This window comes from Coregonus clupeaformis, unplaced genomic scaffold, assembly GCF_020615455.1.
Source record: "Coregonus clupeaformis isolate EN_2021a unplaced genomic scaffold, ASM2061545v1 scaf0191, whole genome shotgun sequence".
Classification (NCBI taxonomy): Eukaryota; Metazoa; Chordata; class Actinopteri; order Salmoniformes; family Salmonidae; genus Coregonus; species Coregonus clupeaformis.
In genome coordinates this window covers 510,001-537,500 of record NW_025533646.1, presented here as the reverse complement: position 1 = coordinate 537,500, position 27,500 = coordinate 510,001, and the positions used below count along the sequence as shown (strand labels likewise).

At 45.4% G+C, this 27,500-nt stretch overlaps 1 protein-coding gene across 1 annotated transcript in view; it reads left to right on the top strand.

The window, feature by feature from the left end:
* lyst (lysosomal trafficking regulator) overlaps positions 1-27,500 on the top strand; it is a gene marked incomplete at its 5' end in the record, with an annotated part of 184,562 nt that overhangs the window by 12,680 nt on the left and 144,382 nt on the right. The window contains 8 exons of the mRNA XM_045214042.1: positions 697-1,072; positions 3,683-3,839; positions 4,250-4,423; positions 6,707-6,867; positions 11,055-11,245; positions 12,261-12,506; positions 12,775-12,822; positions 13,216-13,341. Coding sequence (XP_045069977.1) covers positions 697-1,072; positions 3,683-3,839; positions 4,250-4,423; positions 6,707-6,867; positions 11,055-11,245; positions 12,261-12,506; positions 12,775-12,822; positions 13,216-13,341 — 1,479 coding nt within the window. The remainder of the gene's footprint in view (positions 1-696; positions 1,073-3,682; positions 3,840-4,249; positions 4,424-6,706; positions 6,868-11,054; positions 11,246-12,260; positions 12,507-12,774; positions 12,823-13,215; positions 13,342-27,500) is intronic.

Sequence of the window (27,500 nt, the reverse complement as noted above, 5' to 3'; positions counted from 1 at the left end):
TCTCCCCTCCCCTCTCCTCTCCCCCCTCCCCCTCTCCCCCTCTTCTCCCCCTCCCTCCCCCCTCTTCTCTCCCCCCTCCCCTCCCCCTCTCCTCTCCCCCTCCCCTCCCCCCTCCACCCTCCCCCTCTCCCCCTCCCCATCCCCCTCCCCCTCTTCTCCCTCCCCATCCCCCTCCCCCTCTTCTCCCCCCTCTCCCTCCCCTCTCCCCCTCCCCCTCTTCTCTCCCCCTCTCCTCTCCTCTCCCTCCCCTCCACCCTCCCCCCCCCCTCCCCTCTCCTCTCCCCCTCCCCCTCTCCTCTCACCTCCCCTCTCCCCCTCCCCCTCTCCTCTCCCCTCCCCCTCTCCACCCTCCCCTCTCCCCCTCCCCATCCCCCTCCCCTCTTCTCCCCCCTCTCCCTCCCCTCTCCCCCTCCCCTCTCCTCTCCCCTCTCCTCTCCCTCCCCCCCCCTCCCTCCCCCTCTCCTCTCCCTCTCCACCCCCTCCCCTCTCCTCTCCTCTCCCCCCTCCCCCCCCTCTCCTCTCCCTCTCCACCCTCCCCCCTCCCCTCTCCCCCTCCCTCCCCCCTCCCCCTCTCCTCTCCCCCTCCCCCCTCCCCCCCTCCCCCTCTCCTCTCCCCCTCCCTCTCCTCTCCCCCTCCCCCTCTCCACCCCCCCTCCCCCTCCCCCTCTCTTCTCTCCCCCTCTCCCTCTCCCCCAGTACATCCTACTGAAAGGTCTCCTCCAGATCGTCCAGGCCAACATGGACATGGAACCTCTCTACTTCCTCTCCTATCCCATGATCCTCGGCGGCGCGTCCTTCCCTGGTGGTACCTCCCCTGGCTCCAGACAGAATGGGGGGACTGGGGCGAAGGGGGTCGGAATGCTGCGGAAGGGGGGGAAGCTGTCCCCGGGACGCAGGGAGGGGGATGGAGGAGAGGCACAAGGACATCTAAGGTCCTCTCCGTGGCACGTTGCCCCATTACACCTCCCTCTGGTGGGGCAGAACTGCTGGCCACACATGGCCTCTGGGTTCTCTGCCTCCGTCTGGATGAAGGTGGCTGAGAATGAAGAGGGAGAAGTACATACTGAGAAGGGTAAGAGCACAGAATGAAATACAAGGAAGGTTTATGACATCATAGGCCACATTAAATTATAGCTCTATTGGTCAAATACATGATTACAAACGCACAAAGATCAAAACCCCAAGACATGCTAACCTCGCACCATTACAATAACAGGGGAGGTTAGCATTTGGGCTTGGTGTGTGCTAGCCCGTGTTAGGCTTGGTGTGGGCCAGCCTGTACTGGGCTTGGTGTGGGCCAGCCTGTACTGGGCTTGGTGTGGGCCAGCCTGTACTGGGCTTGGTGTTGGCCAGCCTGTACTGGGCTTGGTGTGGGCCAGCCTGTACTGGGCTTGGTGTTGGCCAGCCTGTACTGGGCTTGGTGTGGGCCAGCCTGTACTGGGCTTGGTGTTGGCCAGCCTGTACTGGGCTTGGTGTTGGCCAGCCTGTACTGGGCTTGGTGTTGGCCAGCCTGTACTGGGCTTGGTGTGGGCCAGCCTGTATTGGGCTTGGTGTGGGCTAGCCTGTACTGGGCTTGGTGTTGGCCAGCCTGTACTGGGCTTGGTGTGGGCCAGCCTGTACTGGGCTTGGTGTTGGCCAGCCTGTACTGGGCTTGGTGTTGGCCAGCCTGTACTGGGCTTGGTGTGGGCCAGCCTGTACTGGGCTTGGTGTGGGCTAGCCTGTACTGGGCTTGGTGTTGGCCAGCCTGTACTGGGCTTGGTGTTGGCCATCCCCTGCCCTGTTTGCTGGAGCTGATTTAATATTTTCCCATAGGCCTAATGGACACATGTTCAAACTTATGCACTTTTAATAGACTTAAACAGCTGACATTATGGAGAGACTATAACAGCTGACATTATGGAGAGACTTAAACAGCTGACATTATGGAGAGACTATAACAGCTGACATTATGGAGAGACTATAACAGCTGACATTATGGAGAGACTATAACAGCTGACATTATGGAGAGACTTAAACAGCTGACATTATGGAGAGACTATAACAGCTGACATTATGGAGAGACTATAACAGCTGACATTATGGAGAGACTATAACAGCTGACATTATGGAGAGACTATAACAGCTGACATTATGGAGAGACTATAACAGCTGACATTATGGAGAGACTATAACAGCTGACATTATGGAGAGACTATAACAGCTGACATTATGGAGAGACTTAAACAGCTGACATTATGGAGAGACTATAACAGCTGACATTATGGAGAGACTATAACAGCTGACATTATGGAGAGACTATAACAGCTGACATTATGGAGAGACTATAACAGCTGACATTATGGAGAGACTTAAACAGCTGACATTATGGAGAGACTATAACAGCTGACATTATGGAGAGACTATAACAGCTGACATTATGGAGAGACTATAACAGCTGACATTATGGAGAGACTATAACAGCTGACATTATGGAGAGACTATAACAGCTGACATTATGGAGAGACTTAAACAGCTGACATTATGGAGAGACTATAACAGCTGACATTATGGAGAGACTATAACAGCTGACATTATGGAGAGACTTAAACAGCTGACATTATGGAGAGATTATAACAGCTGACATTATGGAGAGACTATAACAGCTGACATTATGGAGAGACTATAACAGCTGACATTATGGAGAGACTATAACAGCTGACATTATGGAGAGACTATAACAGCTGACATAATGGAGAGACTATAACAGCTGACATTATGGAGATATCAAAGTGTCACCCACAAAAATGTAAACAGTAGGCCAGCGATCATTTCTCATATGCAAATAGCCATTTTCGGTAGTGCTCAAGGCATGCCATTCCATGAGAGCAGCAATTGGCCCAATCAGTCCTCCATGACAACACAAACATAACAGGGTAGGATAATTACATTTACATTTTAGTCATTTAGCAGACGCTCTTATCCAGAGCGACTTATAGTTAGTGAGTGCATACATCATTTTTTTTTTAAATACTGGCCCCCCATGGGAATCGAACCCACAACCCTGGCGTTGCAAAGGCCATGCTCTACCAACTGAGCTACATCCCTGCCAACCATTCCCTCCCTTACCCTGGACGACGCTGGGCCAATTGTGCGCCGCCCCATGCGTCTCCCGGTCGCGGTTGGCTACGACAGAGCCTGGATAATAAATCATTCATTTTTGGGTTATAATCTAATCAATATTTCCAAGTCATATTTTTGAAGAGCAAGGGGGTCAATTGGAATGACTGGAAATCTGACAGACTTTGGTTTGTAATGTAAATATATAGCATAATGGTACTATTATCTGTATTGTAGTAGAAAGGGTTAGAAACGTACCTAACCCATCTAAAAGTAACGTAAAGTAATCAGATTACTGAGTTTGGATCATCCAGAAGTTAGCTACGTTACTGATTAGCATGTTGGACAGGTAACTAGCAGCCGAACTGTAACGGACTGCGTTTAGAAAGGAACCTGCCCAACCCTGTGTGTCAACCCCAAAAATATTAAGACTTGATCACAACAACATGTCATTTTTTACAAAAATCTGCACACTGAGCTTTTCCAGTATTTAAGCTGATGTATCATTTTAACAGCATTAATCAAAGCTTCTCTTATCTTTGTATTGAAATGTGGATACATTTGTATGTTTTTCTCTGTGCTCCAGAGGAGGGGAAAGCTCCTATATTGGAGCCCCACCTGGGGGCCACCCCGGCTGGGCAGAGGGTAGTGGAGGAAGGCCTGATGCACGTTCTCTCCATGGGCTCCAAAGCTTTGATGCTACAGGTCTGGACTGACCTTTCCACTGGAGCGTTCACTTTCAGGTGGGCAGCGAAGGACATGGATGTGATACATTTGACTGATTGACTGGCTGACTGGCTGACTGACTGGCTGACTGGCTGACTGACTGGCTGGCTGGCTGACTGGCTGGCTGACTGGCTGGCTGACTGATTGACTGATTGACTGGCTGACTGGCTGACTGACTGGCTGGCTGGCTGACTGACTGGCTGACTGACTGACTGGCTGGCTGGCTGGCTGACTGGCTGGCTGACTGACTGGCTGACTGGCTGGCTGGCTGGCTGGCTGACTGGCTGGCTGACTGGCTGGCTGATTAACTTGCTGACTGACTGGCTGGCTGACTTGCTGACTGACTGACTGATTAACTGACTGACTGACTGACTGGCTGGCTGATTGACTGAGTGACTAACTGATTTGCTCGGTCTCCTCTCCTCAGGATGTGTATTGACCCTAATGATGAGATGAAGGCGGGGCTACTGGCCCAGGCAGAGTCAGGGGAGGGGCTAGTCTCACCTGGCTGGTGGCATCACCTTGGTATCAGCTACACCCAGCAGCCTGAGGGCAAGAAGAACATCCACGGATGCCTGACACTATGGGTCAACGGAGTCAGGTAGGAACCTCTACGCCCCCTGGCACTATGGGTCAACAGAGTCAGGTAGGAACCTCTACGCCCCCTGGCACTATGGGTCAACAGAGTCAGGTAGGAACCTCTACGCCCCCTGGCACTATGGGTCAACAGAGTCAGGTAGGAACCTCTACGCCCCCTGGCACTATGGGTCAACAGAGTCAGGTAGGAACCTCTACGCCCCCTGGTACTATGGGTCAACAGAGTCAGGTAGGAACCTCTACGCCCCCTGGTACTATGGGTCAACAGAGTCAGTTAGGAACCTCTACGCCCCCTGGTACTATGGGTCAACAGAGTCAGGTAGGAACCTCTTCGCCCCCTGGTACTATGGGTCAACAGAGTCAGGTAGGAACCTCTACGCCCCCTGGTACTATGGGTCAACAGAGTCAGGTAGGAACCTCTACGCCCCCTGGCACTATGGGTCAACAGAGTCAGTTAGGAACCTCTACGCCCCCTGGCACTATGGGTCAACAGAGTCAGGTAGGAACCTCTACACCCCCTGGTACTATGGGTCAACAGAGTCAGTTAGGAACCTCTACGCCCCCTGGCACTATGGGTCAACAGAGTCAGGTAGGAACCTCTACGCCCCCTGGCACTATGGGTCAACAGAGTCAGGTAGGAACCTCTACGCCCCCTGGCACTATGGGTCAACAGAGTCAGGTAGGAACCTCTTCGCCCCCTGGTACTATGGGTCAACAGAGTCAGGTAGGAACCTCTACGCCCCCTGGCACTATGGGTCAACAGAGTCAGGTAGGAACCTCTACGCCCCCTGGCACTATGGGTCAACAGAGTCAGGTAGGAACCTCTACGCCCCCTGGTACTATGGGTCAACAGAGTCAGGTAGGAACCTCTACGCCCCCTGGTACTATGGGTCAACAGAGTCAGGTAGGAACCTCTACGCCCCCTGGCACTATGGGTCAACAGAGTCAGGTAGGAACCTCTACGCCCCCTGGTACTATGGGTCAACAGAGTCAGTTAGGAACCTCTACGCCCCCTGGCACTATGGGTCAACAGAGTCAGGTAGGAACCTCTACACCCCCTGGTACTATGGGTCAACAGAGTCAGGTAGGAACCTCTACGCCCCCTGGCACTATGGGTCAACAGAGTCAGGTAGGAACCTCTACGCCCCCTGGTACTATGGGTCAACAGAGTCAGGTAGGAACCTCTTCGCCCCCTGGTACTATGGGTCAACAGAGTCAGGTAGGAACCTCTACGCCCCCTGGCACTATGGGTCAACATAGTCAGGTAGGAACCTCTACGCCCCCTGGCACTATGGGTCAACAGAGTCAGTTAGGAACCTCTACGCCCCCTGGCACTATGGGTCAACAGAGTCAGGTAGGAACCTCTACACCCCCTGGTACTATGGGTCAACAGAGTCAGGTAGGAACCTCTACGCCCCCTGGTACTATGGGTCAACAGAGTCAGTTAGGAACCTCTACGCCCCCTGGCACTATGGGTCAACAGAGTCAGGTAGGAACCTCTACGCCCCCTGGCACTATGGGTCAACAGAGTCAGGTAGGAACCTCTACGCCCCCTGGTACTATGGGTCAACAGAGTCAGGTAGGAACCTCTACACCCCCTGGCACTATGGGTCAACAGAGTCAGGTAGGAACCTCTACGCCCCCTGGCACTATGGGTCAACAGAGTCAGGTAGGAACCTCTACGCCCCCTGGCACTATGGGTCAACAGAGTCAGGTAGGAACCTCTACACCCCCTGGCACTATGGGTCAACAGAGTCAGGTAGGAACCTCTACGCCCCCTGGCACTATGGGTCAACAGAGTCAGGTAGGAACGTCTACGCCCCCTGGCACTATGGGTCAACAGAGTCAGGTAGGAACCTCTACGCCCCCTGGTACTATGGGTCAACAGAGTCAGGTAGGAACCTCTACACCCCCTGGTACTATGGGTCAACAGAGTCAGGTAGGAACCTCTACGCCCCCTGGCACTATGGGTCAACAGAGTCAGGTAGGAACCTCTTCGCCCCCTGGTACTATGGGTCAACAGAGTCAGGTAGGAACCTCTACGCCCCCTGGTACTATGGGTCAACAGAGTCAGGTAGGAACCTCTACGCCCCCTGGTACTATGGGTCAACAGAGTCAGGTAAGAACATCTCAAGATGGCATTGACTTAAGTAAAGATAGCCCGAGACTAAAGCAGGACTGTGTTCATTAGGGAAGCCTTCCCTGTTTCTGTCCATTTTCTTCGATTTGATACCTAATGAACATGACCCTGATGTGTTTTCTTGTTTTCTGATTGGTCCCCATCCAGGAAGTGTGAGGTGTCTCTGGACTACACGTTACCCAGGAAGTCCAGTCTGTCTTCAGACAGCAACAAGACCTTCTGTCTGCTGGGACACTGTATGGGACACACTGGGGAACTGACCAGACAGGATGGACAGTACAACATGGGCACTGTACTGCTCTTTAACGGTACGAAGCTGTGTGTGTGTGAGAGAGAAAGAGCTCCTCCGAGGTCACATGATAGAAAAGGGTATAAAACCCAGAAGGAATAAATAAAACAAAAACCAGCAATGAAGCACACATCCTGGCCTGAACTAGCCTGGGCTGGCATCCTGCCTCTGGGCTGGCATCCTGCCTCTGGGCTGGCATCCTGCCTCTAGTCTGGCATCCTGCCTCTGGGCTGGCATCCTGCCTCTATTCTGGCATCCTGCCTCTAGGCTGGCATCCTGGCCTGTGCTAGTCTGGGCTGGCATCCTGCCTCTAGTCTGGCATCCTGCCTCTGGGCTGGCATCCTTCCTCTAGTCTGGCATCCTGCCTCTAGGCTGTCTCTCTGTGTGTTTTAATCTGTCCCAGCTAACCCCTGCATCCTCTGTACCTTCTCTCTCTCTCTCCCACACACACACACACATACCATATGTCTCTCTGTGTTGTTGTTGGGGCTATACCTCAAGGTTGCCCTCTGCTGGTCATTTAAAGCATGACTCTGCTTCTTACTCACTTAGATGATGGCCAACTCCACAGTGACAGAGTGATGCTGAGACTTTCAAATGTATGTCAAACAAAAGCCAATGATTTGCAACATTAAACATCCCGTACAGCTCTATGCACAAGGACTATTTTGAACAATTTCCACTGAACATTTTACAAAAACACATTTACTTGAAGAACAGTGCATATGCAAAGTTTGGTTACATAATTATAGTTTGTGCTGTTTTTGCCGTCATTCTGTTAACACATTTTGCAGAAATTCAGTGGGAATGGTTAAACGTAGTCCTTGTGCATAGAGTTGTATGATTTGTTTAACTTTGCACTCATTGGTTTTTGTTTGCCATACATTTTCAAGAGTCTCAGCATCACTCTGTTAACATGGAGTTGCCCTCATGTAATTCCATCTCTTGCAAATATGTTATATATTGACACACATTCTGGAGTAGGTCAGTCATTATTGAGAAAGGGATATCTTGCTTGCTGTTGACTTCTCAAACTGTGTGGTATGGCCAGGGTGTTGTTATTGTGTAAGGTAGTATTGTTGCTAGCTGGAGAACAGAGGTATTCTCTGGGATCATGCCTTCTGGAGAACAGAGGTATTCTCTGGGACCATGCCTTCTGGAGAACAGCGGTATTCTCTGGGACCATGCTGGGCTGGAGAACAGCGGTATTCTCTGGGACCATGCTGGGCTGGAGAACAGCGGTATTCTCTGGGACCATGCCTTCTGGAGAACAGCGGTATTCTCTGGGACCATGCCTTCTGGAGAACAGAGGTATTCTCTGGGACCATGCCTTCTGGAGGACAGAGGTATTCTCTGGGACCATGCCTTCTGGAGAACAGAGGTATTCTCTGGGACCATGCCTTCTGGAGAACAGAGGTATTCTCTGGGACCATGCTGGGCTGGAGAACAGAGGTATTCTCTGGGACCATGCCTTCTGGAGAACAGAGGTATTCTCTGGGACCATGCCTTCTGGAGAACAGAGGTATTCTCTGGGACCATGCCTTCTGGAGAACAGAGGTATTCTCTGGGACCATGCTGGGCTGGAGAACAGAGGTATTCTCTGGGACCATGCCTTCTGGAGAACAGAGGTATTCTCTGGGACCATGCCTTCTGGAGAACAGAGGTATTCTCTGGGACCATGCCTTCTGGAGAACAGAGGTATTCTCTGGGACCATGCCTTCTGGAGAACAGAGGTATTCTTTTATAATAATATGCCATTTAGCAGACGCTTTTATCCAAAGCGACTTACAGTCATGCGTGCATACATTTTTGTGTATGGGTGGTCCCGGGGATCGAACCCACTACCTTGGCGTTACAAGCGCCGTGCTCTACCAGCTGAGCTACAGAGGACCACAATTATATTCTATTCTCTGGGACCATGCCTTCTGGAGAACAGAGGTATTCTCTGGGACCATGCTGGGCTGGGGAACAGAGGTATTCTCTGGGACCATGCCTTCTGGAGAACAGAGGTATTCTCTGGGACCATGCTGGGCTGGAGAACAGAGGTATTCTCTGGGACCATGCTGGGCTGGAGAACAGAGGTATTCTCTGGGACCATGCTGGGCTGGAGAACAGAGGTATTCTCTGGGACCATGCCTTCTGGAGAACAGAGGTATTCTCTGGGACCATGCCTTCTGGAGAACAGAGGTATTCTCTGGGACCATGCCTTCTGGAGAACAGAGGTATTCTCTGGGACCATGCCTTCTGGAGAACAGAGGTATTCTCTGGGACCATGCCTTCTCTGGGCTAGAGAACAGGGGTGTATTCATTCCACCAATTCTGTTGCAAAACGTTTCTGAAACGGAAGCAAACTAAATGAGGAGGGACTTACATGAATTTGTCCAATATAAACTCTTGTTTTAGACTAATAATTACACCCCACAGCTAGCAGAACAGAACAGTCTTTTGTTGCCTCTAATGAACTTTGAATGGCCTGTGTCCTGTCCAGGCATTCCCAACCTGTGAAAGTCACTGATGTGTCCTCCTGACAGTGTCCTGTCCAGGCATTCCCAACCTGTGAAAGTCACTGATGTGTCCTCCTGACAGTGTCCTGTCCAGGCATTCCCAACCTGTGAAAGTCACTGATGTGTCCTCCTGACAGTGTCCTGTCCAGGCATTCCCAACCTGTGAAAGTCACTGATGTGTCCTCCTGACAGTGTCCTGTCCAGGCATTCCCAACCTGTGAAAGTCACTGATGTGTCCTCCTGACAGTGTCCTGTCCAGGCATTCCCAACCTGTGAAAGTCACTGATGTGTCCTCCTGACAGTGTCCTGTCCAGGCATTCCCAGCCTGTGAAAGTCACTGATGTCATTAAGTTGACTAGCTAGAAGCCTCTCTCTACACTGCTGTCTGTGGTAATGGGACTGCTGTAATAGTGCATAGTCTACCAGTAAACATGTTATCCACCAGCATGCTAAAGTATTGGGAATCGCAAAGGAGTTCCCTTGTGTTTTCTGGGGGGACATTTATTATTTCTATTTGTATGTAATAGAGAGGCTATATACAGGGGGTACCGGTACAGAGTCAATGGGAAATAACAGTAGGGAGGCTATATACAGGGGGTACCGGTACAGAGTCAATGGGAAATAACAGTAGGGAGGCTATATACAGGGGGGTACCGGTACAGAGTCAATGGGAAATAACAGTAGGGAGGCTATATACAGGGGGTACCGTACAGAGTCAATGGGAAATAACAGTAGGGAGGCTATATACAGGGGGTACCGGTACAGAGTCAATGGGAAATAACAGTAGGGAGGCTATATACAGGGGGTACCGGTACAGAGTCAATGGGAAATAACAGTAGGGAGGCTATATACAGGGGGTACCGGTACAGAGTCAATGGGAAATAACAGTAGGGAGGCTATATACAGGGGGTACCGGTACAGAGTCAATGGGAAATAACAGTAGGGAGGCTATATACAGGGGGTACCGTACAGAGTCAATGGGAAATAACAGTAGGGAGGCTATATACAGGGGGTACCGGTACAGATTCAATGGGAAATAACAGTAGGGAGGCTATATACAGGGGGTACCGTACAGAGTCAATGGGAAATAACAGTAGGGAGGCTATATACAGGGGGTACCGGTACAGATTCAATGGGAAATAACAGTAGGGAGGCTATATACAGGGGGTACCGGTACAGATTCAATGGGAAATAACGGTAGGGAGGATATATACAGGGGGTACCGGTACAGAGTCAATGGGAAATAACAGTAGGGAGGCTATATACAGGGGGTACCGGTACAGAGTCAATGGGAAATAACAGTAGGGAGGATATATACAGGGGGTACCGGTACAGAGTCAATGGGAAATAACAGTAGGGAGGCTATATACAGGGGGTACCGGTACAGAGTCAATATGCAGGGGGGTACAGGTTAGTCAAGGTAATTGAGGTAATATGTACATGTAGGTAGAGTTATTAAAGTGACTATGCATAGATAATAATTAGGCTAACTTTTTGGCCCGTGTCTGTCTGTCTTTCTATCTGTTTGTTCGTCTGTATCTGTGTGCATCTCTCGCTTTCTCTCTCTCTCTTTCTCTTTCTCTCTCTCTCTCTCTCTCTCTCTCTCTCTCTCTCTCTCACGCTCTCACTCTCTGTGTCTTTCTCTGTGTCTCTCTCTCTCGCTCTCTGTGTCTGTCTGTCTGTCCCTCCCTCTCCCCACTAGGCTCCCGTATCGGGTCAGAGGAGGCGTTCTACCTGTATGCCTCTGGTCCAGACCTCACGTCTATCATGCCCTGTAAGTACGGTAAGCCCAGTGGGACCTTCTCCAAGTACGTGACCACGGACGGGTTAAAGTGTGACACTGTCAGAGAGCTGATGCTGAAGAACAAGGATGTGGACACGGCAGCTCTCATAGTAAGTCTGAGTTCCTCTTTCTGCTATTAGACAATATCAGGGAACTAAATATGTCTATATCACTAGTGTACACCCCCAGCAGCCTCCATGTCTATATCACTAGTGTACACCCCCAGCAGCCTCCATGTCTATATCACTAGTGTACACCCCCAGCAGCCTCCATGTCTATATCACTAGTGTACACCCCCAGCAGCCTCCATGTCTATATCACTAGTGTACACCCCCAGCAGCCTCCATGTCTATATCACTAGTGTACACCCCCAGCAGCCTCCATGTCTATATCACCAGTGTACACCCCCAGCAGCCTCCATGTCTATATCACTAGTATACACCCCCAGCAGCCTCCATGTCTCACAGTTCCCCAGCAGCCTCCATGTCTATATCACTAGTATACACCCCCAGCAGCCTCCATGTCTATATCACTAGTGTACACCCCCAGCAGCCTCCATGTCTATATCACTAGTGTACAGTATTGTCTGTGTGGTGTATCTATGATACTATAGATCTATGTTTCTATAGGAGTGTCTGGCGGTAGTGTCTGTGTGGTGTATCTATGATACTATATATCTATGTTTCTATAGGAGTGTCTGGCTGTAGTGTCTGTGTGGTGTATCTATGATACTATATATCTATGTTTCTATAGGAGTGTCTGGCGGTAGTGTCTGTGTGGTGTATCTATGATACTATATATCTATGTTTCTATAGGAGTGTCTGGCGGTAGTGTCTGTGTGGTGTATCTATGATACTATATATCTATGTTTCTATAGGAGTGTCTGGCTGTAGTGTCTGTGTGGTGTATCTATGATACTATATATCTATGTTTCTATAGGAGTGTCTGGCTGTAGTGTCTGTGTGGTGTATCTATGATACTATATATCTATGTTTCTATAGGAGTGTCTGGCTGTAGTGTCTGTGTGGTGTATCTATGATACTATATATCTATGTTTCTATAGGAGTGTCTGGCGGTAGTGTCTGTGTGGTGTATCTATGATACTATATATCTATGTTTCTATAGGAGTGTCTGGCGGTAGTGTATGCCCCCAGCAGCCCCAGGGTGTATACCATCTATGAGCCAGTGATCCGTCTGAAGGGTCAGGCTAAGACCATGGTGTCTCAAAGACCCTTCAGCTCTAAAGAGGTCCAGTCTGCAGTGCTGGAGACACAGACGCTCAGGACCATGCTGCCTGCAGAACCACAGGGCCTGCAGAACGTCCTCCACAAGATGGGAGGAACTGGAGCCTTCGTATTCCTCTTTGCACGGGTAGGACATAGTCTACATACTGTTGTTAGGAGGAACCGGCCCGTCGTATTCCTCTTTGTACGGGTAGGATAATGATGTTAGTCTCTCTGTTGGTTTAATTTGGTGTGGAAGGCCTCTAAAGCTTTTTTAAGGTCTGCATTTTTGTGAGAAAGCTTCTTGAACATAACTGTCATGTCATTTCTACTTCAAGGAAACGGTCCTGGCTGTATTCGCTGTGTTCTTATTAAGCCAATCTCTCTCTCTGTCTCTGTGTGTCCCTCCTCTCCAGGCCGTGGAGCTGAGTGACAGTGAACAGACCCAAGCTCTTGCCCTCCAGGTAAACAGATTTCTAATGTTGTTAAATCATTTGTCCTCAAACCTCTCCTCTGGCTCCTCCAGACGTTTCACAATGTTGTTGTAGCGCTGAACTTGCTCACTTGATTCACCTAGTAAAGGGCTTGATGATGAGTTGACAAGTGGAATCAGAAATAGATCACGTACATGGAACGACTGGGGGTCCCCGAGGAGAGGTTTGAGAACCACTGGATTAAATTACTGTCTGGCTAGCTAGTTAACAAAGAACCAGTGCCAATATAAACACAAATTCATTGTTTTATACAATATTCGACTATATTTGATCTGGAATGAAAGTTCTCCTTAACCAAGATGGATGATTTTTAGGCCTGTTACTAGGATCCCAATGAGGAGTAATATGTCATTCTATGTCCAGGTACTCCTCTCTCTGGCCAAGTACAACCAGCACCGTATCAATGAGATGGACTGTTACCATGGTTACTCCATGATACACCAGGTCCTCATCAAGTCCAAGTGCATCGTGGGGTACCACATTCTCAAGGTGAGTCATGTGACCAGCCATACGATGAGTCGTTATATTGGTTTTTGTTGTTGTTGGCCCTGTTGATGCTATGAATCCCCATGGATCAGTTTCATATCGTCTAGTCTGCTATGAATCCCCATGGATCAGTTTCATATCATCTATTCTGCTATGAATCCCCATGGATCAGTTTCATATCATCTAGTCTGCTATGAATCCCCATGGATCAGTTTCATATCATCTAGTCTGCTATGAATCCCCATGGATCAGTTTCATATCATCTAGTCTGCTATGAATCCCCATGGATCAGTTTCATATCATCTAGTCTGCTCTGGGTCTCAGTTACCTGATGTCCGTTTCATATAATCTATTCTGCTTTGGGTCTCAGTTATCTGATATCAGTTTCATATCATCTAGTCTGCTATGAATCCCCATGGATCAGTTTCATATCATCTAGTCTGCTTTGGGTCTCAGTTATCTGATATCAGTTTCATATCATCTAGTCTGCTTTGGGTCTCAGTTATCTGATATCAGTTTCATATCATCTAGTCTGCTTTGGGTCTCAGTTATCTGATATCAGTTTCATATCATCTAGTCTGCTTTGGGTCTCAGTTATCTGATGTCAGTTTCATATCATCTAGTCTGCTTTGGGTCTCAGTTATCTGATGTCAGTTTCATATCATCTAGTCTGCTTTGGGTCTCAGTTATCTGGTGTCAGTTTCATATCATCTAGTCTGCTATGAATCCCCATGGATCAGTTTCATATCATCTAGTCTGCTATGAATCCCCATGGATCAGTTTCATATCATCTAGTCTGCTCTGGGTCTCAGTTACCTGATGTCCGTTTCATATAATCTATTCTGCTTTGGGTCTCAGTTATCTGATATCAGTTTCATATCATCTAGTCTGCTTTGGGTCTCAGTTATCTGATATCAGTTTCATATCATCTAGTCTGCTTTGGGTCTCAGTTATCTGATGTCAGTTTCATATCATCTAGTCTGCTTTGGGTCTCAGTTATCTGATATCAGTTTCATATCATCTAGTCTGCTATGAATCCCCATGGATCAGTTTCATATCGTCTAGTCTGCTTTGGGTCTCAGTTATCTGATGTCAGTTTCATATCATCTAGTCTGCTTTGGGTCTCAGTTATCTGATATCAGTTTCATATCATCTAGTCTGCTTTGGGTCTCAGTTATCTGATATCAGTTTCATATCATCTAGTCTGCTTTGGGTCTCAGTTATCTGATATCAGTTTCATATCATCTAGTCTGCTTTGGGTCTCAGTTATCTGATATCAGTTTCATATCGTCTAGTCTGCTTTGGGTCTCAGTTATCTGATATCAGTTTCATATTGTCTAGTCTGCTTTGGGTCTCAGTTATCTGATATCAGTTTCATATCATCTAGTCTGCTTTGGGTCTCAGTTATCTGATATCAGTTTCATATCATCTAGTCTGCTTTGGGTGCCAGTTATCTGATATCAGTTTCATATAATCTATTCTGCTTTGGGTCTCAGTTATCTGATATCAGTTTCATATCATCTAGTCTGCTTTGGGTCTCAGTTATCTGATGTCAGTTTCATATCGTCTAGTCTGCTTTGGGTCTCAGTTATCTGATATCAGTTTCATATCGTCTAGTCTGCTTTGGGTCTCAGTTATCTGATATCAGTTTCATATCGTCTAGTCTGCTTTGGGTCTCAGTTATCTGATATAAGTTTCATATCATCTAGTCTGCTATGAATCCCCATGGATCAGTTTCATATCATCTAGTCTGCTATGAATCCCCATGGATCAGTTTCATATCATCTAGTCTGCTATGAATCCCCATGGATCAGTTTCATATCATCTAGTCTGCTCTGGGTCTCAATTACCTGATGTCCGTTTCATATAATCTATTCTGCTTTGGGTCTCAGTTATCTGATATCAGTTTCATATCATCTAGTCTGCTTTGGGTCTCAGTTATCTGATATCAGTTTCATATCATCTAGTCTGCTTTGGGTCTCAGTTATCTGATATCAGTTTCATATCATCTAGTCTGCTTTGGGTCTCAGTTATCTGATGTCAGTTTCATATCATCTAGTCTGCTTTGGGTCTCAGTTATCTGATATCAGTTTCATATCATCTAGTCTGCTTTGGGTCTCAGTTATCTGATGTCAGTTTCATATCATCTAGTCTGCTTTGGGTCTCAGTTATCTGGTGTCAGTTTCATATCATCTAGTCTGCTATGAATCCCCATGGATCAGTTTCATATCGTCTAGTCTGCTTTGGGTCTCAGTTATCTGATGTCAGTTTCATATCATCTAGTCTGCTTTGGGTCTCAGTTATCTGATGTCAGTTTCATATCATCTAGTCTGCTTTGGGTCTCAGTTATTTGATGTCAGTTTCATATCATCTAGTCTGCTTTGGGTCTCAGTTATCTGATATCAGTTTCATATCATCTAGTCTGCTTTGGGTCTCAGTTATCTGATATCAGTTTCATATCATCTAGTCTGCTTTGGGTCTCAGTTATCTGATGTCAGTTTCATATCATCTAGTCTGCTTTGGGTGCCAGTTATCTGATATCAGTTTCATATCATCTAGTCTGCTTTGGGTCTCAGTTATCTGATATCAGTTTCATATCATCTAGTCTGCTTTGGGTCTCAGTTATCTGATATCAGTTTCATATCATCTAGTCTGCTTTGGGTCTCAGTTATCTGATGTCAGTTTCATATCATCTAGTCTGCTTTGGGTCTCAGTTATCTGATATCAGTTTCATATCATCTAGTCTGCTATGAATCCCCATGGATCAGTTTCATATCGTCTAGTCTGCTTTGGGTCTCAGTTATCTGATGTCAGTTTCATATCATCTAGTCTGCTTTGGGTCTCAGTTATCTGATGTCAGTTTCATATCATCTAGTCTGCTTTGGGTCTCAGTTATCTGATGTCAGTTTCATATCATCTAGTCTGCTTTGGGTCTCAGTTATCTGATATCAGTTTCATATCATCTAGTCTGCTTTGGGTCTCAGTTATCTGATATCAGTTTCATATCATCTAGTCTGCTTTGGGTCTCAGTTATCTGATGTCAGTTTCATATCATCTAGTCTGCTTTGGGTCTCAGTTATCTGATATCAGTTTCATATCATCTAGTCTGCTTTGGGTCTCAGTTATCTGATATCAGTTTCATATCGTCTAGTCTGCTTTGGGTCTCAGTTATCTGATATCAGTTTCATATTGTCTAGTCTGCTTTGGGTCTCAGTTATCTGATATCAGTTTCATATCATCTAGTCTGCTTTGGGTCTCAGTTATCTGATATCAGTTTCATATCATCTAGTCTGCTTTGGGTGCCAGTTATCTGATATCAGTTTCATATAATCTATTCTGCTTTGGGTCTCAGTTATCTGATATCAGTTTCATATCATCTAGTCTGCTTTGGGTCTCAGTTATCTGATGTCAGTTTCATATCGTCTAGTCTGCTTTGGGTCTCAGTTATCTGATATCAGTTTCATATCGTCTAGTCTGCTTTGGGTCTCAGTTATCTGATATCAGTTTCATATCGTCTTGTCTGCTTTGGGTCTCAGTTATCTGATATAAGTTTCATATCATCTAGTCTGCTATGAATCCCCATGGATCAGTTTCATATCATCTAGTCTGCTATGAATCCCCATGGATCAGTTTCATATCATCTAGTCTGCTATGAATCCCCATGGATCAGTTTCATATCATCTAGTCTGCTCTGGGTCTCAGTTACCTGATGTCCGTTTCATATAATCTATTCTGCTTTGGGTCTCAGTTATCTGATATCAGTTTCATATCATCTAGTCTGCTTTGGGTCTCAGTTATCTGATATCAGTTTCATATCATCTAGTCTGCTTTGGGTCTCAGTTATCTGATATCAGTTTCATATCATCTAGTCTGCTTTGGGTCTCAGTTATCTGATGTCAGTTTCATATCATCTAGTCTGCTTTGGGTCTCAGTTATCTGATATCAGTTTCATATCATCTAGTCTGCTTTGGGTCTCAGTTATCTGATGTCAGTTTCATATCATCTAGTCTGCTTTGGGTCTCAGTTATCTGGTGTCAGTTTCATATCATCTAGTCTGCTATGAATCCCCATGGATCAGTTTCATATCGTCTAGTCTGCTTTGGGTCTCAGTTATCTGATGTCAGTTTCATATCATCTAGTCTGCTTTGGGTCTCAGTTATCTGATGTCAGTTTCATATCATCTAGTCTGCTTTGGGTCTCAGTTATTTGATGTCAGTTTCATATCATCTAGTCTGCTTTGGGTCTCAGTTATCTGATATCAGTTTCATATCATCTAGTCTGCTTTGGGTCTCAGTTATCTGATATCAGTTTCATATCATCTAGTCTGCTTTGGGTCTCAGTTATCTGATGTCAGTTTCATATCATCTAGTCTGCTTTGGGTGCCAGTTATCTGATATCAGTTTCATATCATCTAGTCTGCTTTGGGTCTCAGTTATCTGATATCAGTTTCATATCATCTAGTCTGCTTTGGGTCTCAGTTATCTGATATCAGTTTCATATCATCTAGTCTGCTTTGGGTCTCAGTTATCTGATGTCAGTTTCATATCATCTAGTCTGCTTTGGGTCTCAGTTATCTGATATCAGTTTCATATCATCTAGTCTGCTATGAATCCCCATGGATCAGTTTCATATCGTCTAGTCTGCTTTGGGTCTCAGTTATCTGATGTCAGTTTCATATCATCTAGTCTGCTTTGGGTCTCAGTTATCTGATGTCAGTTTCATATCATCTAGTCTGCTTTGGGTCTCAGTTATCTGATGTCAGTTTCATATCATCTAGTCTGCTTTGGGTCTCAGTTATCTGATATCAGTTTCATATCATCTAGTCTGCTTTGGGTCTCAGTTATCTGATATCAGTTTCATATCATCTAGTCTGCTTTGGGTCTCAGTTATCTGATGTCAGTTTCATATCATCTAGTCTGCTTTGGGTCTCAGTTATCTGATATCAGTTTCATATCATCTAGTCTGCTTTGGGTCTCAGTTATCTGATATCAGTTTCATATCGTCTAGTCTGCTTTGGGTCTCAGTTATCTGATATCAGTTTCATATTGTCTAGTCTGCTTTGGGTCTCAGTTATCTGATATCAGTTTCATATCATCTAGTCTGCTTTGGGTCTCAGTTATCTGATATCAGTTTCATATCATCTAGTCTGCTTTGGGTGCCAGTTATCTGATATCAGTTTCATATAATCTATTCTGCTTTGGGTCTCAGTTATCTGATATCAGTTTCATATCATCTAGTCTGCTTTGGGTCTCAGTTATCTGATGTCAGTTTCATATCGTCTAGTCTGCTTTGGGTCTCAGTTATCTGATATCAGTTTCATATCGTCTAGTCTGCTTTGGGTCTCAGTTATCTGATATCAGTTTCATATCGTCTTGTCTGCTTTGGGTCTCAGTTATCTGATATAAGTTTCATATCATCTAGTCTGCTATGAATCCCCATGGATCAGTTTCATATCATCTAGTCTGCTATGAATCCCCATGGATCAGTTTCATATCATCTAGTCTGCTATGAATCCCCATGGATCAGTTTCATATCATCTAGTCTGCTCTGGGTCTCAGTTACCTGATGTCCGTTTCATATAATCTATTCTGCTTTGGGTCTCAGTTATCTGATATCAGTTTCATATCATCTAGTCTGCTTTGGGTCTCAGTTATCTGATATCAGTTTCATATCATCTAGTCTGCTTTGGGTCTCAGTTATCTGATATCAGTTTCATATCATCTAGTCTGCTTTGGGTCTCAGTTATCTGATGTCAGTTTCATATCATCTAGTCTGCTTTGGGTCTCAGTTATCTGATATCAGTTTCATATCATCTAGTCTGCTTTGGGTCTCAGTTATCTGATGTCAGTTTCATATCATCTAGTCTGCTTTGGGTCTCAGTTATCTGGTGTCAGTTTCATATCATCTAGTCTGCTATGAATCCCCATGGATCAGTTTCATATCGTCTAGTCTGCTTTGGGTCTCAGTTATCTGATGTCAGTTTCATATCATCTAGTCTGCTTTGGGTCTCAGTTATCTGATGTCAGTTTCATATCATCTAGTCTGCTTTGGGTCTCAGTTATCTGATGTCAGTTTCATATCATCTAGTCTGCTTTGGGTCTCAGTTATCTGATATCAGTTTCATATCATCTAGTCTGCTTTGGGTCTCAGTTATCTGATATCAGTTTCATATCATCTAGTCTGCTTTGGGTCTCAGTTATCTGATGTCAGTTTCATATCATCTAGTCTGCTTTGGGTCTCAGTTATCTGATATCAGTTTCATATCATCTAGTCTGCTTTGGGTGCCAGTTATCTGATATCAGTTTCATATCATCTAGTCTGCTTTGGGTGCCAGTTATCTGATATCAGTTTCATATAATCTATTCTGCTTTGGGTCTCAGTTATCTGATATCAGTTTCATATCATCTAGTCTGCTTTGGGTCTCAGTTATCTGATGTCAGTTTCATATCGTCTAGTCTGCTTTGGGTCTCAGTTATCTGATATAAGTTTCATATCATCTAGTCTGCTATGAATCCCCATGGATCAGTTTCATATCATCTAGTCTGCTATGAATCCCCATGGATCAGTTTCATATTATCTAGTCTGCTATGAATCCCCATGGATCAGTTTCATATCATCTAGTCTGCTCTGGGTCTCAGTTACCTGATGTCCGTTTCATATAATCTATTCTGCTTTGGGTCTCAGTTATCTGATATCAGTTTCATATCATCTAGTCTGCTTTGGGTCTCAGTTATCTGATATCAGTTTCATATCATCTAGTCTGCTTTGGGTCTCAGTTATCTGATATCAGTTTCATATCATCTAGTCTGCTTTGGGTCTCAGTTATCTGATGTCAGTTTCATATCATCTAGTCTGCTTTGGGTCTCAGTTATCTGATATCAGTTTCATATCATCTAGTCTGCTTTGGGTCTCAGTTATCTGATATCAGTTTCATATCATCTAGTCTGCTTTGGGTCTCAGTTATCTGATATCAGTTTCATATCATCTAGTCTGCTTTGGGTCTCATTTATCTGATATCAGTTTCATATCATCTAGTCTGCTTTGGGTCTCAGTTATCTGAAATCAGTTTCATATCATCTAGTCTGCTTTGGGTCTCAGTTATCTGGTGTCAGTTTCATATCATCTAGTCTGCTATGAATCCCCATGGATCAGTTTCATATAATCTAGTCTGCTATGAATCCCCATGGATCAGTTTCATATCATCTAGTCTGCTCTGGGTCTCAGTTACCTGATGTCCGTTTCATATAATCTATTCTGCTTTGGGTCTCAGTTATCTGATATCAGTTTCATATCATCTAGTCTGCTTTGGGTCTCAGTTATCTGATATCAGTTTCATATCATCTAGTCTGCTTTGGGTCTCAGTTATCTGATGTCAGTTTCATATAATCTATTCTGCTTTGGGTCTCAGTTATCTGATATCAGTTTCATATCATCTAGTCTGCTTTGGGTCTCAGTTATCTGATATCAGTTTCATATCATCTAGTCTGCTTTGGGTCTCAGTTATCTGATATCAGTTTCATATTGTCTAGTCTGCTTTGGGTCTCAGTTATCTGATATCAGTTTCATATCATCTAGTCTGCTTTGGGTCTCAGTTATCTGATATCAGTTTCATATCATCTAGTCTGCTTTGGGTGCCAGTTATCTGATATCAGTTTCATATAATCTATTCTGCTTTGGGTCTCAGTTATCTGATATCAGTTTCATATAATCTAGTGTGCTTTGGGTCTCCGTTATCTGATGTCAGTTTCATATCGTCTAGTCTGCTTTGGGTCTCAGTTATCTGATATCAGTTTCATATCGTCTAGTCTGCTTTGGGTCTCAGTTATCTGATATCAGTTTCATATCATCTATTCTGCTTTGGGTCTCAGTTATCTGATATCAGTTTCATATAATCTAGTGTGCTTTGGGTCTCCGTTATCTGATGTCAGTTTCATATCGTCTAGTCTGCTTTGGGTCTCAGTTATCTGATATCAGTTTCATATCGTCTAGTCTGCTTTGGGTCTCAGTTATCTGATATAAGTTTCATATCGTCTAGTCTGCTTTGGGTCTCAGTTACCTGATATCAGTTTCATATCATCTAGTCTGCTTTGGGTCTCAGTTATCTGATATCAGTTTCATATCATCTAGTCTGCTTTGGGTCTCAGTTATCTGATATCAGTTTCATATCATCTAGTCTGCTTTGGGTGCCAGTTATCTGATATCAGTTTCATATAATCTATTCTGCTTTGGGTCTCAGTTATCTGATATCAGTTTCATATCGTCTAGTCTGCTTTGGGTCTCAGTTATCTGATATCAGTTTCATATCATCTAGTCTGCTTTGGGTCTCAGTTATCTGATATGTGCAGTGAGTTGGTGCTACCGCTACGGTAATATTCAATGGTTTTGTCTACTGAGAGGCAGTGTACTGATGGTTTTGTCTACTGAGAGGCAGTGTACTGATGGTTTTGTCTACTGAGAGGCAGTGTACTGATGGTTTTGTCTACTGAGAGGCAGTGTACTGATGGTTTTGTCTACTGAGAGGCAGTGTACTGATGGTTTTGTCTACTGAGAGGCAGTGTACTGATGGTTTTGTCTACTGAGAGGCAGTGTACTGATGGTTTTGTCTACTGAGAGGCAGTGTACTGATGGTTTTGTCTACTGAGAGGATATAACCCCACCCACTTTGCCAAAGCACAGCCCCCACACCACCAGAGGGATATCAACAGACCACCAACCTACTACCCTGAGACAAGGCTGAGTATAGCCCACGAAGATCTCCTCCACTGCACGAGCCCGATGGGGCGACAAACCGGACAGGAAGATCACATTAGTGACTCAACCCACTCAAATGATGCACCCCTCCTAGGGACGGCATGGAAAGCACCAGTAAGCCAGTGACTCAGCCCCCGTAATAGGGTCAGAGGCAGAGAATCCCAGTGGAGAGAGGGGAGCCGGCCAGGCGGAGACAGCAATGGCGGTTTGTCGCTCCAGTGCCTTTCCGTTCACCTTTGCACCCCTTGGCCAGTCTACACTCAATCATAGGACCTACTGAAGAGACGAGTCTTCAGTAAAGACTTAAAGGTCGAGACCAAGTCTGTGTCTCTCACATGGATAGGCAGACCATTCCATAAAAATGGAGCTCTATAGGAGAAAGCCCTGCCTCCAGCTGTTTGCTTAGAAGTTCTAGGGACAATAAGGAGGCCTGCGTCTTGTGACCGTAGCGTACGTGTAGGTATACAGTGGGGAAAAAAAGTATTTAGTCAGCCACCAATTGTGCAAGTTCTCCCTCTTAAAAAGATGAGAGAGGCCTGTAATTTTCATCATAGGTACACGTCAACTTTGACACACAAAATGAGAAAAACATTTCCAGAAAATCACATTGTAGGATTTTTTATGAATTTATTGGCATATGATGGTGGAAAATAAGTATTTGGTCAATAACAAAAGTTTCTCAATACTTTGTTATATACCCTTTGTTGGCAATGACACAGGTCAAACGTTTTCTGTAAGTGTTCACAAGGTTTTCACACATTGTTGCTGGTATTTTGGCCCATTCCTCCATGCAGATCTCCTCTAGAGCAGTGATGTTTTGGGGCTGTCGCTGGGCAACACAGACTTTCAACTCCCCTCCAAAGATTTTCTATGGGGTTGAGATCTGGAGACTGGCTAGGCCACTCCAGGACCTTTAAATGCTTCTTACGAAGCCACTCCTTCGTTGCCCGGGCGGTGTGTTTGGGATCATTGTCATGCTGAAAGACCCAGCCACGTTTCATCTTCAATGCCATTGCTGATGGAAGGAGGGTTTCACTCAAAATCTCACAATACATGGCCCCATTCATTCTTTCCTTTACACGGATCAGTCGTCCTGGTCCCTTTGCAGAAAAACAGCCCCAAAGCATGATGTTTCCAACCCCATGCTTCACAGTAGGTATGGTGTTCTTTGGATGCAACTCAGCATTCTTTGTCCTCCAAACATGACGAGTTGAGTTTTTACCAAAAAGTTATATTTTGGTTTCATCTGACCATATGACATTCTCCCAATCCTCTTCTGGATCATCCAAATGCACTTCAGACGGGCCTGGACATGTACTGGCTTAAGCAGGGGGACACGTCTCGCACTGCAGGATTTGAGTCCCTGGCGGCGTAGTGTGTTACTGATGGTAGGCTTTGTTACTTTGGTCCCAGCTCTCTGCAGGTCATTCACTAGGTCCCCCCGTGTGGTTCTGGGATTTTTGCTCACCGTTCTTGTGATCATTTTGACCCCACGGGGTGAGATCTTGCGTGGAGCCCCAGATCGAGGGAGATTATCAGTGGTCTTGTATGTCTTCCATTTCCTAATAATTGCTCCCACAGTTGATTTCTTCAAACCAAGCTGCTTACCTATTGCAGATTCAGTCTTCCCAGCCTGGTGCAGGTCTACAGTTTTGTTTCTGGTGTCCTTTGACAGCTCTTTGGTCTTGGCCATTGTGGAGTTTGGAGTGTGACTGTTTGAGGTTGTGGACAGGTGTCTTTTATACTGATAACAAGTTCAAACAGGTGCCATTAATACAGGTAACGAGTGGAGGACAGAGGAGCCTCTTAAAGAAGAAGTTACAGGTCTGTGAGAGCCAGAAATCTTGCTTGTTTGTAGGTGACCAAATACTTATTTTCCACCATAATTTGCAAATAAATTCATTAAAAATCCTACAATGGGATTTTCTGGATTTTTTTTCCTCAATTTGTCTGTCATAGTTGACGTGTACCTATGATGAAAATTACAGGCCTCTCTCATCTTTTTAAGTGGGAGAACTTGCACAATTGGTGGCTGACTAAATACTTTTTTCCCCCACTGTATACGGCAGGACCAAATCGGAGAGATAGGTAGGAGCAAGACCATGTAATGCTTTGTAGGTTAGCAGTAAAACCTTGAAATCAGCCCTAGCCTTAACAGGAATCCAGTGTAGAGAGGCCAGCCCTAGCCTTAACAGGAAGCCAGTGTAGCGAGGCTAGCACTGGAGTAATATGATCACATGGTTCTAGTCAAGATTCTAGCAGCCGTGTTTAGCACTAACTGAAGTGTATTTAGTGCTTTATCCGGGTAGCCGGAGAGTAGAGCATTGCAGTAGTCTAATCTAGAAGTGACAAAAGCATGGATTAGCTTTTCTGCATCATCTTTGGACAAAAAGTTTCAGATTTTTGCAATGTTACGAAGATAGAAAAAAGCTGCCTTGAAATATTCTTGATATGTTCGTCAAATGAGAGAACAGGGTCCAGAGTAACGCTGAGGACTTTCACATTTTTTTTTTTTAAAGACGACTGTACAACCACCAAGATTAATTGTTATGACCTAGAACTAGCATCTCTGTTTTGCCCGGCATCCACTTCCTTATGTCTGAAAAACAGGCTTCACCATGTTTCATCGAGACAAACTGATATCGTTCTGACAGATCAGATCTAAACCAGGCAAGAACTTGTCCGTGTAGACCAATTAGGGTTTCTAATCTCTCCAAAATAATGTGGTGATCGATGGTGTCAAAAGCAGCACTAAGGTCTAGGAGCACGAGGACAGATGCTGAGCCTTGGTCTGACGCCATTAAAAGGTCATTTTCCACCTTCACGAGTGCAGTCTCAGTGCTATGATGGGGTCTAAAACCAGACTGAAGCGTTTCGTATACATTATTTGTCTTCAGGAAGGCAGTGAGTTGCTGCACAACAGCTTTTTCTAAAATGTTTGAGAGGAATGAGAGATTCGATATACAGTGGGGGAAAAAAATATTTAGTCAGCCACCAATTGTGCAAGTTCTCCCACTTAAAAAGATGAGAGAGGCCTGTAATTTTCATCATAGGTACACGTCAACTATGACAGACAAATTGAGAATTTCTTTTCCAGAAAATCACATTGTAGGATTTTTAATGAATTTATTTGCAAATTATGGTGGAAAATAAGTATTTGGTCACCTACAAACAAGCAAGATTTCTGGCTCTCACAGACCTGTAACTTCTTCTTTAAGAGGCTCCTCTGTCCTCCACTCGTTACCTGTATTAATGGCACCTGTTTGAACTTGTTATCAGTATAAAAGACACCTGTCCACAACCTCAAACAGTCACACTCCAAACTCCACTATGGCCAAGACCAAAGAGCTGTCAAAGGACACCAGAAACAAAATTGTAGACCTGCACCAGGCTGGGAAGACTGAATCTGCAATAGGTAAGCAGCTTGGTTTGAAGAAATCAACTGTGGGAGCAATTATTAGGAAATGGAAGACATACAAGACCACTGATAATCTCCCTCGATCTGGGGCTTCACGCAAGATCTCACCCCGTGGGGTCAAAATGATCACAAGAACGGTGAGCAAAAATCCCAGAACCACACAGGGGGACCTAGTGAATGACCTGCAGAGAGCTGGGACCAAAGTAACAAAGCCTACCATCAGTAACACACTACGCCGCCAGGGACTCAAATCCTGCAGTGCCAGACGTGTCCCCCCTGCTTAAGCCAGTACATGTCCAGGCCCGTCTGAAGTTTGCTAGAGTGCATTTGGATGATCCAGAAGAGGATTGGGAGAATGTCATATGGTCAGATGAAACCAAAATAGAACTTTTTGGTAAAAACTCAACTTGTCGTGTTTGGAGGACAAAGAATGCTGAGTTGCATCCAAAGAACACCATACCTACTGTGAAGCATGGGGGTGGAAACATCATGCTTTGGGGCTGTTTTTTCTGCAAAGGGACCAGGACGACTGATCCGTGTAAAGGAAAGAATGAATGGGGCCATGTATCGTGATATTTTGAGTGAAAACCTCCTTCCATCAGCAAGGGCATTGAAGATGAAACGTGGCTGGGTCTTTCAGCATGACAATGATCCCAAACACACCGCCCGGGCAACGAAGGAGTGGCTTCGTAAGAAGCATTTCAAGGTCCTGGAGTGGCCTAGCCAGTCTCCAGATCTCAACCCCATAGAAAATCTTTGGAGGGAGTTGAAAGTCCGTGTTGCCCAGCGACAGCCCCAAAACATCACTGCTCTAGAGGAGATCTGCATGGAGGAATGGGCCAAAATACCAGCAACAGTGTGTGAAAACCTTGTGAAGACTTACAGAAAATGTTTGACCTGTGTTATTGCCAACAAAGGGTATATAACAAAGTATTGAGAAACTTTTGTTATTGACCAAATACTTATTTTCCACCATAATTTGCAAATAAATTCATTAAAAATCCTACAATGTGATTTTCTGGATTCTTTTTTCTAATTTTGTCTGTCATAGTTGACGTGTACCTATAATGAAAATTACAGGCCTCTCTCATCTTTTTAAGTGGGAGAACATGCACAATTGGTGGCTGACTAAATACTTTTTTTCCCCACTGTACCTCAGATTCTCAATTGGATTGAGGTCTGGGCTTTGACTAGGCCATTCCAAGACATTTAAATGTTTCCCCTTAAACCACTCAAGTGTTGCTTTAGCAGTATGCTTAGGGTCATTGTCCTGCTGGAAGGTGAACCTCCATCCCAGTCTCAAATCTCTGGAAGACTGAAACAGGTTTCCCTCAAGAATTTCCCTGTATTTAGCTCCATCCATCATTCCTTCATTTCTGACCAGTTTCCCAGTCCCTGCCGATGGAAAAACATCCCCACAGCATGATGCTGCCACCATGCTTCACTGTGGGGATGGTGTTCTCGGGGTGATGAGAGGTGTGGGTTTGCGCCAGACATAGCGTTTTCCTTGATGTCCAAAAAGCTCAATTTTAGACTCATCTGACCAGAGTACCTTCTTCCAAATGTTTGGGGAGTCTCCCACATGCCTTTTGGCGAACACCAAATGTGTTTGCTTATTTTTTTCTTTAAGCAATGGCTTTTTTTCTGGCCACTCTTCCGTAAACCAGCTCTGTGAGTGTACGGCTTAAAGTGGTCCTATGGACAGATACTCCAATCTCCGCTGTGGAGCTTTGCAGCTCCTTCAGGGTTATCTTTGGTCTCTTTGTTGCCTCTCTGATTAATGCCCTCCTTCCCTGGTCCGTGAGTTTTGGATGGCGGCCCTCTCTTGGCAGGTTTGTTGTGGTGCCATAGTCTTTCCATTTTTTAATAATGGATTTAATGGTGCTCAGTGGGATGTTCAAAGTTTGGGATATTTTTTTATAACCCAACGCTGATCTGTACTTCTCCACAACTTTGTCCCTGACCTGTTTGGAGAGCTCCTTGGTCTTCATGG